The following is a 13,050-nucleotide window of genomic DNA, read 5'->3' on the forward strand; positions in this document are numbered from 1 at the left end:
CTGGAGGCGGGGAGAGGGCCGGTCTCTGCGATTGGCCGGCAGGCAGTGGCGCCGATCACGTGGGGGGGGACGTTTCGCGCCAATTTCGGTTGGTCGGCCACAGTCCACCGCGCGGACGTTCTCAGCTTCCCCGGGACCCAGACTTCTGAGTCCGCCAAGCACTGCTGTGCTTGCGGGGCCTCGGCAGCGATGGCACTGAAGGACTACGCGCTCGAGAAAGGTACTGGTCTGCGAGCCTGCGAGGGCGTCCTGCCTGGGGAGCCTCCCGGGGAACACCTGTTGGTGTGAGCTGGGGTCTTGTGGAGCAGGGATCAGCGAGTTCTGGGGCGCACGAGGCTAGAGTCAGGGTCGGGCGGTGGCCCGACTGAGGCCCACGAGGCCTGGGAGGGGCGCAGATGGAATCCATGTTGAAGAAAAGCTGGTAATCCCACGTAGTAAAGGTGTTAGGGTCGTGGAGTTGGGGGCTTGGGGGGGCGCTAACCTGGCTGGGGGGTGCTGCATAGGGGAGGATCGCGCCCAAGACCTCGGGGGACCCTAAGGACTCTGGGGATCTGGGCCTGCTTCCCTCAGCGCTTTTGGGCATTCCCCGGTTCCCGCGTCCTCCCTAGGCGCGCGAAGGCCCTGGGGGCGGGCAGGTCGGGGCCGCTGCGCGCCGGGATTGGCCGTTTGAGGCTGCCCTCCGAGCGGAAGTGGAGCTGGGCGGAAGTGGCGCCAAGCGGATGGAGGGAGTGTCGTGTAAACAGTGTCCTTCCGCGCGGCGGCCTCGGAGAGAGCTGCGGCCCGGGGAAGGGGGCGTGCCTGGGAACCGGGAGCTTCTCTCGTGCGGGGGAAAGGCGGCAGTGGGCTGGGATCGCGGCGGCCCCGGGCGTGTTGTCCAATGGCTGGACGGGCTCCCTCCCTGGGCGGAGGAATCCCGGGCTGTGAGGCGGTTGGAATCCGGGCCCATGTGCTTCTTTGTTTACTAAGAGCGGAAGCGCTGGCGGGAGCGGGGTGGGGTGCGCGACCAGCCTAGTGGCGGAGGTCCTGGCGAGATCAGGGGCTCAGGAGACTCAAAGAAAGTGGGGGATCATAGGGATGGAAGGAAAGCTGACAACCTTGAGATCGGAGTGTGGGGCGCCAGTGAGGAAGGGCGCTAGGGTTTTAGTTAAACTAAAGTAGGGACCGGAATTCCCCTGGGAAGAAGGTGTTGGATCGTCCTGTGAACTGCCACAGCCTCTTTATTCTTCGCTGATTAAAAAGAAACTTGTGAAAAAAAGTTATGCCCACTTTGGGGAGAATTCGGTAGGTTTATTTAAATGCTCATATCGTTAACTAGTTTATAGGTCGTGTTTTAAGTGAAAATAGGTGTCTTAGATTTCTATCAGAGGGATGGGCAGTAATTTAAAGTTCGTGTCTTATGATTTTACATTTTACCTTACAGAAAAGGTTAAGAAGTTCTTACAAGAGTTCTACCAGGATGATGAACTTGGGAAGAAGCAGTTCAAGTATGGGAACCAATTGGTAAGTCTAAGATTGGGTAAAGGGAGTGACGAGTGGGGTGCTTAAGAAGTCCTAAGAAGCGGCTTGTTTCATCAAGGACGTTTTTCTGACATGTTTAGCAGGGCATTTGATATCTGGTAAGTGAATGTGATACTATAGTATATTCATAATAATTAGAGAGTTTGGGGGCTGAGACGTGAGTATCACTCTTTGAGGTGCTGTGTTCTCCCCTGTGGATGCCCTGAGCCCGTGCTGAGCTCTCAGTGAAGCATCTTCATGCGTGAACACTGGTGAACAAGTGAACGTGGCTCTGAGGTGTTGCTGTCTCTTCCCCACCTGAGGTTCGGCTGGCTCATAGGGAACAGGTGGCTCTGTATGTGGACCTGGATGATGTAGCTGAGGATGACCCTGAGTTGGTGGACTCAATTTGTGAGAATGCCAGGCGCTACGCAAAGCTCTTTGCTGATGTGGTACAAGAGCTGCTGCCTCAGTACAAGGAGAGGGAGGTGAGTGACTGGAGAACAATGCAGGGCAAGGCATTTCAATTTCTGTTAAGAAGTTGCTCAAATACTGATGTTTTCTGAGCCAGGCAGAAAGCCGGGGCACTTCTGCCTGGCATTGTCTGTGCTCTCTTTTCCCCATCCTGTTGCTCATTTTTTCTATTCTTTTTCTTTAGGTGGTAAATAAAGATGTCTTGGATGTTTATATTGAGCATCGGCTTATGATGGAGCAGCGGACTCGGGACCCTGTGACGGCCCGAAGCCCCCAGAACCAGTATCCCGCTGAACTCATGCGCAGATTGTGAGTGGTCTCTGTTAGGAAGGATGTGGGGATTGGTTCTCCAGAATCTTGTTTGTGACTGTTTTCTCCTCTTAGTGAGCTGTATTTTCAAGGCCCAAGCAGCAACAAGCCTCGTGTGATCCGGGATGTGCGGGCTGACTCTGTGGGGAAATTGGTGACTGTGCGTGGAATCGTCATTCGTGTCTCTGAAGTCAAACCCAGGATGGTGGTGGCCACTTACACTTGTGACCAGTGCGGGGCAGAGACCTACCAGCCGGTACGTGTGGATCAAGGAGCAGGAAAGCACTTCATGTTTAGTCATTTTGAAGAAATTGATATGATCTATGATGCCTATCGTTTTTTCTGGTTGTAAAAGCTACCTGTGTGTTCACCTTTCCTTTTTCTTGCGTATGTAGTGGTCTTTCTACCTATTTTCTGGGTGTCTGCTGTTGACCCAGAATAAGCTCAAAGGGTTCTGGATTCAAAGATGTCTGCCGGGAAGAGAAAATGTGATTCAAGAGACCAACGAGATGGGGCTCTTTTTCTTCTGACTTCCTTTGCTGACTTCCTTTGGTGTTTCTGTTCTCAATCCTAGATTCAGTCTCCCACTTTCATGCCTCTGATCATGTGTCCAAGCCAGGAGTGCCAAACCAACCGCTCAGGAGGGCGGCTGTATCTGCAGACACGGGGCTCCAAATTCATCAAATTCCAGGAGATGAAGATGCAAGAACATGTGAGTTTGGGGTACGTGGCCCTGGGCAGGTGGATCAGAAGTCCACTTGAATCCTGTAGTCACTGGTGGAGTGGCAGGAAGAAAGAAGAACAAAAGAGGGAAGTGCAGGAGTGAGGTGGAACTGGAATTTCTTGAGAGCCTTGGGAAGGGGAAAGACAGTCTCGGCTTCCATTCTGTGGGCTTATCTGTGGCTGGGCAGGGTGGGAGTCTTGGCGTGGGATGCCTAGGGAGGGAAGGTTGGGTCCTTGTCCATTTCTTCTGGCCTTATGTGCCCTTCCCTCTCTAGAGTGACCAAGTACCTGTGGGAAATATCCCTCGTAGTATCACGGTGCTGGTAGAAGGAGAGAATACAAGGATTGCCCAGCCTGGAGACCACGTCAGTGTCACTGGTATCTTCCTGCCCGTCCTGCGCACTGGGTTCCGACAGGTGGTACAGGTAAGGAAGGGAGTTTGATGTGAGGAACAGATCGTTCCGTTTCCCCTCACCCACTCTACCTGCACAGAGAAAAATGAGCAGCAAAACACAACACGGTGCTTTATCAAGAAATTGTTAGGGAATCTGGTGATGGGTAAGTTCTAAGGATTGCATCAGTATCCTGACATTTTCCTGCCTAAGGGTTTACTCTCAGAAACCTACCTGGAAGCCCATCGGATTGTGAAGATGAACAAGAGTGAGGACGATGAGTCTGGGGCTGGAGAGCTCAGCAGGGAAGAGCTGAGGCAGATTGCAGGTGATGTGCAGGAGAGAGAGGAAATTCCGTTTACATCCTATCCCCACCTTTCCCCCAGAAAATACCTTAACCTTAAAATTCTCCACAGAGGAGGATTTTTACGAAAAGCTGGCAGCTTCAATTGCCCCAGAGATATATGGGCATGAAGATGTGAAGAAGGCACTGCTGCTCCTGCTAGTGGGGGGTGTGGACCAGTCTCCTCGGGGCATGAAAATCAGGGGTAAGAAGAAAAAATGGAAAGGCTCAGGGTAGATGAAGTCATTTGGGAGGAAAAAAGGATGACAAATGTCCCCATAAGTCACAGTAAAAGAGTGGGCATCTTCGCTTCATGGACACAGGGAGGGCTTAGAAGTAATGCTAGGTGTGGGGTGGAGGCAGAACTCAAAATTGCTCTGCTGTTGGCCACCTTGCACTGGGAGAAGAGTCATTCCGGGGCTGCCTGCCTCCCTCCAGGCAACATCAACATCTGTCTGATGGGGGATCCTGGTGTGGCCAAGTCTCAGCTCCTGTCATACATCGATCGCCTGGCCCCCCGCAGTAAGTAGTTGGACTTTGAGAGAGGTGAACATAGTGATAGTGTTTATTTAAAAAGTAGGGGTGCACAGTGGCTTACACCTGTAATCTCAGTTCTCTGAGGCTGAGGCAGGAGAATCATTTGGGGCCAGGAGTGTTCTTGCTACTGCACCCAGCTGATTTTTGTATTTTTAGTAGAGATGGGTTTCCCTGCGTTGGCCAGGCTGGTCTTGAACTCTTGACCTCATGATCCACCTGCCTTGGCCTCTCAAAGTGCTGGGATTACAGGCATGAGCCACCATGCCTGGCCTCTACTAGAAAGTTTTAGAAATCAGTTGGGTGTGGTAATCAGTGCCTATAGTCTCAGCTACTTGGGAGACTGAGGCCTGAGGATGGCTTGAGCCCAGGAGCCAGGGTTTTAGCCACAATTGTGCTCTGGAGAGAACTGGTGGCAGGGGAAGAGGGGGGAGGTTGCCAGTGCCCCCACAGAACCTTGGGCATCCCGGGGAAGGCCTGGGGCGGGTGGAACGATCCCAGCGCAGCCTCCCCTCTGGCTTGTTTCTTGTCCTTTGCTTGCTTTCTTTCTCGTTCTTTTCTATTTCTTAACATGGTTCCTTATTTTTTCTCTTCCAGGCCAGTACACAACAGGCCGGGGCTCCTCGGGAGTGGGGCTTACAGCAGCTGTGCTGAGAGACTCCGTGAGTGGAGAACTGACTTTAGAGGGTGGGGCCCTGGTGCTGGCTGACCAGGGTGTGTGCTGCATTGATGAGTTTGACAAGATGGCTGAGGCCGACCGCACAGCCATCCACGAGGTCATGGAGCAGCAGACCATTTCTATCGCCAAGGCTGGCATCCTCACCACACTCAATGCCCGCTGTTCTATCCTGGCTGCTGCCAACCCTGCCTACGGGCGCTACAACCCTCGCCGCAGCCTGGAGCAGAACATACAGCTGCCTGCTGCACTGCTTTCCCGGTTTGACCTCCTCTGGCTAATTCAGGACCGGCCTGATCGTGACAATGACCTACGGTGAATGAAGCTCAACACCCAAAGAGAGGTCCCCTGTAATGCTCTGTGGAAGGTGGTGAATCAGAAAATAAATACCCAGCTCCTGGAAATCCCAGAGCCTCCCCTCTACATCCGGGGCTGGTCCAAGGTTCTCAGGGAAATGGTGGGTTGGGGCTGAAATGCTGATGAGGATTTCCCAGGAAAGCTTGTTCCTGCTATACCATGAGATGGGTGGAGCCAAGGGAGGGATATCTAAGAGGACATGGGTATGCAGCCCTGTAAAGGGTGTTCCTCCTCGCCTCCCCTCTATCCAGGTTGGCCCAGCACATCACCTACGTGCACCAGCACAGCCGGCAGCCCCCCTCCCAGTTTGAACCTCTGGACATGAAGCTCATGAGGTAGGAGAGCTGGGTGCAGATGGGCACACATTGTCAGCATGGGCCACACGAGCCTCCTGAAAAGGGTTTAGTCCTAGGGTGTTTTTCACACCACCACTTCTGCTTCTGACATGTCCAGAGCCTGAGAATAGTCAGGGTCCCCTTGGAACCTTGTCAAATGAGAATAACTTTTAAGTGGAAAATTCCACACTTCACGTGAAAGGAAACTTTATTCCCTACACACAAATTTTTTAAATTTTTGAAACAGTGCCGGGTGTGGTGGCTCAAGCCTGTAATCCCAGCACTTTGGGAGGCCGAGGCGGGTGGATCACGAGGTCAAGAGATCGAGACCATCCTGGTCAACATGGTGAAACCCCGTCTCTACTAAAAATACAAAAAATTAGCTGGGCATGGTGGTGCGTGCCTGTAATCCCAGCTACTCAGGAGGCTGAGGCAGGAGAATTGCCTGAACCCAGGAGGCGGAGGTTGCGGTGAGCCGAGATCGCGCCATTGCACTCCAACCTGGGTAACATGAGTGAAACTCCGTCTCAAAAAAAAAAAAATTTTTTTTTTTTGAAACAGTTGCTCTGCCGCCAGGCTGGAGTGCAGTGGTGTGGTCTTGGCTCACTGCAACCTCTGCCTCCTGAGGTTGAAGTGATTCCTCCTGCCTCAGTCTCTTGAGTAGCTGGGACTACAGACGCCCGCCACCACGCACAGCTAGTTTTTTGCATTTTAGTAGCGACAGGGTTTCACCATGTTGGCCAGGATGATCTTGATCTTCTGACCTTGTGATCTGCCCGCCTCAGCCTCCCGAAGTGCTGGGATAACAGGCGTGAGCCACTGTGCCTAGCCCATAAAACTATTTTTCATAAAATTACATTTAAGTTATGTGTATCAGTTGTATATGAAATATAGGTGAATTTCATGTTTAGACTGGAGTCTCATCCCAAGCTATATCTGTTTTGCCATGTCATGCACTCAGTGGAGGGGAGTGAATCATCTCTTAATGACAGACGGATTTGTCTTACTATTACAAAGGCCATTTTCCAAGGGGAAAAAATGGAAATAATTTGGAGGATACAGGCGGGGGGCGGGGGCTGTAGATTTGGATAAATCCATCAATGATAGCTAAGCAAATAATCATCCACTAATTTGTTTTTTCCACTTAAAATTCCTGGAGGGGACTTCGTTAAATGGGGGTCCCTGGTGCAGAAAAAAAAAATGGGTTTGTATTCACTCCCTTCCCCATCTCCCTCTTCTGCTTCCCCACAAACCTTCTCCCACAGGCGTTACATAGCCATGTGCCGAGAGAAACAGCCCACGGTGCCAGAGTCTCTGGCTGACTACATCACGGCAGCATACGTGGAGATGAGGCGCGAGGCTTGGGCTAGTAAGGATGCCACCTATACTTCTGCTCGGACGCTGCTGGCAATCCTGCGCCTTTCCACTGCTCTGGTAAGTGCCCAAACTGCTGGAGGGCCATCTGTTTTGACCCTTAAAAGGGCCATTCCTTACCATGCTCTCATCGCTGCCTCCCTCCTGCTCCAGCCCTGCCGGGGCTAAAGTGCTGACAGTGCAGATAGTGGTCCTCTCCGTGCTACCGCACTGTGGGTACTTGCTGCTCCAGCAGGGCACGCACAGCGTCTGCAGAGGGAAAGGCCTTTTCCCCACTTCTTAACCCCCACTGAGGGGGTGGTTGGGGTCTGTTTCACTCCCCGTGTCCTAGATCCTGTGCTGCAAACTTTCCTTTCTGTTCTCCCGTCTTGGACCTCAGTCCTGGGGGCTCCAAAGTGCTGTTCGTGCAGGTAGTGTGATTACCCGACCTACTGCTGAGCTAGCACTTCCCGAGCCCCCGGGACACGTTCTCTCTGCCAGTTGTCTTCTTGGCTGAGCTCCCCAAGCTCCATCTGTCATGGTGGGGAGCCCAGTGGAGTTCAAAAGGGTCTGGTCTCCCTCATAGGACAGCTGAACTCCGGGACTGGCCAGTGTTGAGAGGCGGAGACTTGGGCAATTGCTGGACGCTGCCCTGGGCATTGCACTTGTCTCGGTCTGACAGTGCCGGCCCAACACTGCGGATGCTGGGGGGAAGGGAGGGGCTCCACTCCTGTTTTGTGAGTAGGTGACCCATGGGCTGCCCAGCCAGAACAAGGGTGTTCCCTGACCTTGTTCCATTGCCCTCCTCCTGTTCCCATCTCTCCCCTACCTTCCCCTTAGGCACGTCTGCGAATGGTGGACGTGGTGGAAAAGGAAGATGTGAATGAAGCCATCAGGTTAATGGAGATGTCAAAGGACTCACTTCTAGGCGACAAGGGGCAGACAGCTAGGTGAGTGGTTTAGTGAAGGACAAAGCTGAGTCACCTTGGCTTTCTTGAGCAAATCACTTTGTGGCTTCTATGTCCACACGTCTGAGGTTGGCCTCATTCTGACACTGACCACCATTGTTCTCTGTTGATGTCGGGCATTTCTGTTTGCATCCTGACCTTACACACCCACTCATTTCCTTCAGGACTCAGAGACCAGCAGATGTGATATTTGCCACTGTCCGGGAACTAGTCTCAGGGGGCCGAAGTGTCCGGTTCTCTGAGGCAGAGCAGCGCTGCATATCTCGTGGCTTCACGCCTGCTCAGTTCCAGGCAGCTCTGGATGAGTATGAGGAGCTCAATGTCTGGCAGGTCAATGCTTCCCGGACGCGGATCACTTTTGTCTGATTCCAGCCTGCTTGCGACCCTGGGTCCACTTGTTTCGTGTTGGCCTGCCCCTTGGGAAGGAAGAGCCTCTCTCTCATGCTGCACTTACTCCTTTTGCCAATAAAGTATTTGTAGATTGCAACCTTCTAACCTGGGCCTGACTTCTATTAAAACAGAGTATTCTGCATTTTTTAGATTCATACCTTGTTTCTTCTTATGTTTCCACTCAGTAAATGGAGTAAACTGCATGTCCCTGCTGGGCCCCAGTATATACACTGGAATGCAGCAAGAACTAAGAGGTCCCTGCTATTTGGAGATAATTGAACTGGGGCTTCACTTTTTGAGCCCCTGACTCCCTTAGTCTCATACTGCCTGTGTGACAGTCAGGTTCTGCAGATACGGGGCCAGTATGAAATGCAGGGTCTCTCAGTTTTTCCCCTTTTCTAGCAGATAGGTCATTACTTAATCCCTTAGTTCCCAACTCCCACTCGAAACCTCTGGTTAGTGAGTAATGAAAATCAGGGCACAAGTGATCACATACAGCAATCACAACCTTTAGACCACTTCCTGACTGCCTCTCCAAATCTCAAGTATGCAGTAAACAGTCATTGAGAAATTCTCCCTTCTCGTAATTCAGTGCCCACAGGATTAAGGCTTAGACTTGTTCCTAATAAAAATCTTACTATTGGCCGGGCGCGGTGGCTCAAGCCTGTAATCCCAGGACTTTGGGAGGCCGAGGCGGGTGGATCACGAGGTCAAGAGATCGAGACCATCCTGGTCAACATGGTGAAACCCTGTCTGTCTCTACTAAAAATACAAAAAATTAACTGGGCATGGTGGCGCATGCCTGTAATCCCAGCTACTCAGGAGGCTGAGGCAGGAGAATTGCCTGAACCCAGGAGGCGGAGGTTGCGGTGAGCCGAGATCGCGCCGTTGCACTCCAGCCTGGGTAACATGAGTGAAACTCCGTCTCAAAAAAAAAAAAAAATCTTACTATTCCTTTTTTTTGCATGTATGAAAACCATTTAGCTCGGGAAAGTAATTGTCACGTTTATGGGGTGGACCATATATGATGTCGAGGGTCACATTAAAGTGTAGAATGGAGACTGCTTAGTTGGAAGCAGGCAGCCTTGGACACTAAAGACAGTCCATGTGATTGACATGGGGTCACTTCAAGTGGCAGTGCCTCCCTCATTGAAGAGCATCAGAAGGGCTTGTGAGCAAGGCTGGAATGAGTTTTGATGAACATCCCAGTTGACAAACCAGTGTGGTGCCTAACAGAGAGGACAGAGCCACCGGCAGGGGTGCTCAGGGGCTGTTCCCCTTTTATTATTAAATGACAGCGGTTTCTCAAGGGAGTGCAGTGCCCTCCCCTTTGGGACAGTTGCCTGACCCCTGTCCATCATCCCTTCAAGTACCCGCATCAGAAAAAGAGCCCGCGCATTCGCCTGCCAATGCCTTGTCGGTCATAGAGGACGTTGAACTTGTTCACAAACTGGTTCATGGTGTTGCACGTTTTAGTGATGGTGCCGAGGTAGGCCATGAGCCCCACGTCATTGCATTGCTGGGAGGGAACAGAAAGGACCAGTTCTTCAGGGGATCCCTTGTGGCATGCCCAGGGAACAACAGTCCCCGGTCCTGCACGTGAAAGTGACAGCATAAGCCCCACCTCCCCATCTGGGTTTTACACTCACATCATAAAAGTCTGTCTTGAACTTGTCTGTGCTGAGCACTGGGAGGCAATGACACAGAGCATAGGCCTCCCGCAGGATCTCATGATTAAAGGGGACCTCTCCTAAAGGAACAAAAAGAGGCTGCATTAATTTGGATGCTGTCACTTCCCCAAATGGGAGAGGAAGAACCCCAGGGAAGTGTCAGGGAAGCCCCTGACCTACCTGCTTCAGAGGCCTTGACATACTCCAAGATGAGCTTGACGCGGCTGTGCAGCATCTTGATGGCACTGTGCTGTGCTATCAGGTGTTCAGCCACTGCAAGGGGATGGGGACAGGAGGAGGTTGAGACAGGATGTGGCCACACATTCCACCCCCACTTCCAAGGAATCCCCTCCATTACCGGTGGAGTTCTCTCCACTGCCTGTTGCTGTCATTCGGGCCACGTGGTCTACACCAATGCGTTCTGCTTCCTCTGTGGCCAGAGTGTAGGTCAGCTCAGCAAACAGCATTGTGGCCTACAGGGCAAGGTAACCCACAAAGGAAGAATGAAAAGCAGGAAAGGGGACAAGAAAGGATCTGAGGGTTGAAGGGTAGGGTTTTACCTCTCCGTTGATTATATCAATGACAGACTCAAAAACGCTGACAGGAAGCTGTGGAGGAGATGGAGAAACCTGAATACTATCTGCCAACATTGGGGCTAGTTGCTTTTACACATTTCCTCTCAGCTAATTTTCCCCAGAAACCAATGAAGTAGGGATTACCTCATTTCACACAGTTTGGAGATTAAATGACTAAGCCAGAGTCACAGCAGGTAAGTGGCATTTGGCATTCCCCAATACAGTGTCACACAACAAAAGGTACAGCAACAGACACTCATGACAGTAGGCATGGGATATTACTCACATCTGTGTGCTTGGTCATAGGGTTCAACTTCAGAAAGAGGGGGCTCTCAATGATCTCACACACCTGAAAGAGAGGGACGATGCACAGGAAGTCAGTGCCCCCCTTTCTCCTTCCCCTCATCCCCCATTCTCTGCTTCAGCATGCACAGGTGTGAGACGTATACCTGCTTGTGGACGTGGATGTCCGAGGGGTCAGGTGGCCCCCCTGTGGTATACCAACCCAGAAATTCCAGCTCCTTGAACACCTGTTTAACTGAAGGGGAAGGGACCAAAACACATAGTAATTATTATTATTTTTTTGAGACAGAGTTGCTCTGTTGCCCAGGCTGGAGTGCAGTGGCGCAATCTTGGCTCACCACAACCTCTGCCTCCCAGGTTCAAGCGATTCTCCTGCCTCAGCCTCCTGAGTAGCTGGGACTACAGGTGCATGTCACCACATGCGGCTAATTTTTGTATGTTTAGTAGAGACAGGGTTTCACTATGTTGGCCAGGCTAGTCTCAAACTTTTGACCTCATGATCTGCCTGCCTGGGTCTCCCAAAGTGCTAGGATTACAGGAGTGAGCCACCGTCCGTGCCCAGCCTGACATAGTAATACTTTAAGCCATCTTTCCTCAATGGGAAGCTCCTGGTGTATTTTCACCAGCTTCTCTCCCCGCTCCTCAAATCCTTGCTCAGTTTAGAATAATTACTCCCTTCTATCCTGTCTTCTTTTATCCTTTACTTTCTTTTTGAGAAAGAACTCTGAATGTGTTCTTTTTCTGAGATCTCTCCAGCTACTCTCTTAACCTTTTCTCCTCTGTTCTTGGCCGCCTCTCCTGTTTATTTCCAACCTTCTCCATCTTCCCCATCCTGTACATTTTTTTTTTTTAACTCCCACTCCTCTTCCCCACGTCTATTCCGCTCACACTGCTCCTCCTTGGTGTAATAATATTCCTTGTCAATGATAATCTTCTCTTCCACTGTGTGGGACAGCAGCTCAAAGGAGTTCATCACCTCGATATTTCGGCCCTCTTGCTTCCCAATCAGAGCCCCAATCACTAGGAAAGAGAATGACATGGAAAAGGTGAGGGTAAGGAAACTTCTATCACCTAAGGATCTGAGGTCAGTGGGAGCCAAGTATTGGGGAAACGATGACTTGCGGGAGGGGGAACTGGTTCCAGTAAAAAAAAGGGAAAGAGGCGACTGTCTAGGGGAGGTGAGCAAGGAGTGAAGACTGGGGGCTATGCCCAACACTCACCCTGCACAGGCCGCCCCTCCTGGGAGCGCATGCGGATCCAGTGGTCTGAGATGTTGAGAATGACAAGGGGATGGAGAGCGACGGAAACACTCCCAGTCACTCCGGAGGCCATCACGCTGGGGACTACTAAGGGTGGAGGGAAAGGAGAGAGGGTGAGAGTCCGGGCCCCACGTCCTTCCCGGGAGATGGCAGTGGGGGACGATGGAGCCCGGGCCACACTTCCCTCCCGCAACTTATCCCAGGGAAAGATGTTGCTGCTCCGCCCTTCTCCCTTCTCCTGGGAGCATAGGGAGGCCTCAACGCACCCCTGAAGGAGGTCTTTGGAAGCCGTCCCCACACGGCCCGTTACCTGCTGCATCCACCTCCATCCCGCTGCTCCCTCCGGTCCCGTTCGCAGCTGCAGCTGCCGCCGCCATTTTCCCCGCGCCCGCCGGCCTCGGCCCCGCCCCCTTCCTTCCCGGCTTCCGTAAGGTGAGAGGCGCATGTTCAGTGTCCCCGCGGCGCGCGGCGGGCCAGGAGTCCCAGGAGCAGGCAGTTCACGGGCCCGGCTGACTGTCCTATGGCTGAGGGATCCCGACGCCCTCGCGGGTTTTCGCAGACCTTGTCCCCGCCTGTCGCCTGCGGTAACGTTTGACAAATTACTTAACGGCTTGATCGTCCTCGTCTGTAAAACTGGGATAAGAATGCCTAGTTCTTTTATTTTTTTTGAGACGGAGTCTCACTGTGTTGCCCAGGCTGGAATGCAGTGGCGCGATCTCGGCTCACTGCAACCTCCGCCTCCCGGGTTCAAGCAGTTCTTCTGTGTTAGCCTCTCTAGTAGCTGGGACTACAGGTGCACCCCACCACACCCAGCTAATTTTATTATTTTTTTTTGTTTTGATAGAGACAGGGGTCTCGCTAGTTGTCCAGGCTGGTCCTCAGTTCCTGGGCA

The 13,050-nt window shown here is 52.2% G+C and overlaps 2 protein-coding genes across 3 annotated transcripts; one reads left to right on the plus strand and one right to left on the minus strand.

Annotated features, from left to right (window-relative positions):
- The first annotated feature begins 48 nt into the window (after window positions 1-48).
- MCM7 (minichromosome maintenance complex component 7) lies at window positions 49-8,456 on the plus strand. 2 transcript variants are annotated; one of them, XM_032255238.1, is made up of 15 exons: window positions 49-220; window positions 1,421-1,500; window positions 1,821-1,985; window positions 2,156-2,280; window positions 2,356-2,536; window positions 2,855-2,992; window positions 3,279-3,428; window positions 3,609-3,723; window positions 3,812-3,943; window positions 4,177-4,260; window positions 4,870-5,263; window positions 5,557-5,640; window positions 6,906-7,074; window positions 7,834-7,943; window positions 8,126-8,456. In XM_032255238.1, the coding sequence occupies exons 1-15, from the start codon at window positions 190-192 to the stop codon at window positions 8,325-8,327; spliced, it is 2,160 nt and encodes a 719-aa protein (XP_032111129.1). In that variant the 5' UTR covers window positions 49-189; the 3' UTR covers window positions 8,328-8,456. The 2 variants fall into 2 exon arrangements, with proteins under 2 accessions (XP_032111129.1, XP_032111130.1); XM_032255239.1 differs by lacking the exon at window positions 49-220 and adding an exon at window positions 623-1,281.
- Window positions 8,457-9,586: 1,130 nt separating this feature from the next.
- COPS6 (COP9 signalosome subunit 6) lies at window positions 9,587-12,596 on the minus strand. Its single transcript, XM_032255248.1, has 10 exons — window positions 12,469-12,596; window positions 12,120-12,245; window positions 11,788-11,919; window positions 11,046-11,134; window positions 10,883-10,945; window positions 10,582-10,629; window positions 10,380-10,494; window positions 10,202-10,294; window positions 10,001-10,101; window positions 9,587-9,870 (listed from the first exon to the last, which is right to left on the minus strand). Exons 1-10 carry the CDS (start codon window positions 12,533-12,535, stop codon window positions 9,730-9,732), a joined length of 975 nt encoding a protein of 324 aa, XP_032111139.1. The 5' UTR covers window positions 12,536-12,596; the 3' UTR covers window positions 9,587-9,729.
- Window positions 12,597-13,050: the final 454 nt, after the last annotated feature.

The sequence above is a fragment of the Sapajus apella genome, unplaced genomic scaffold (genome assembly GCF_009761245.1).
Source record: "Sapajus apella isolate SASKATOON/1434 unplaced genomic scaffold, GSC_monkey_1.0 scaffold88, whole genome shotgun sequence".
NCBI lineage: Eukaryota > Metazoa > Chordata > Mammalia > Primates > Cebidae > Sapajus > Sapajus apella.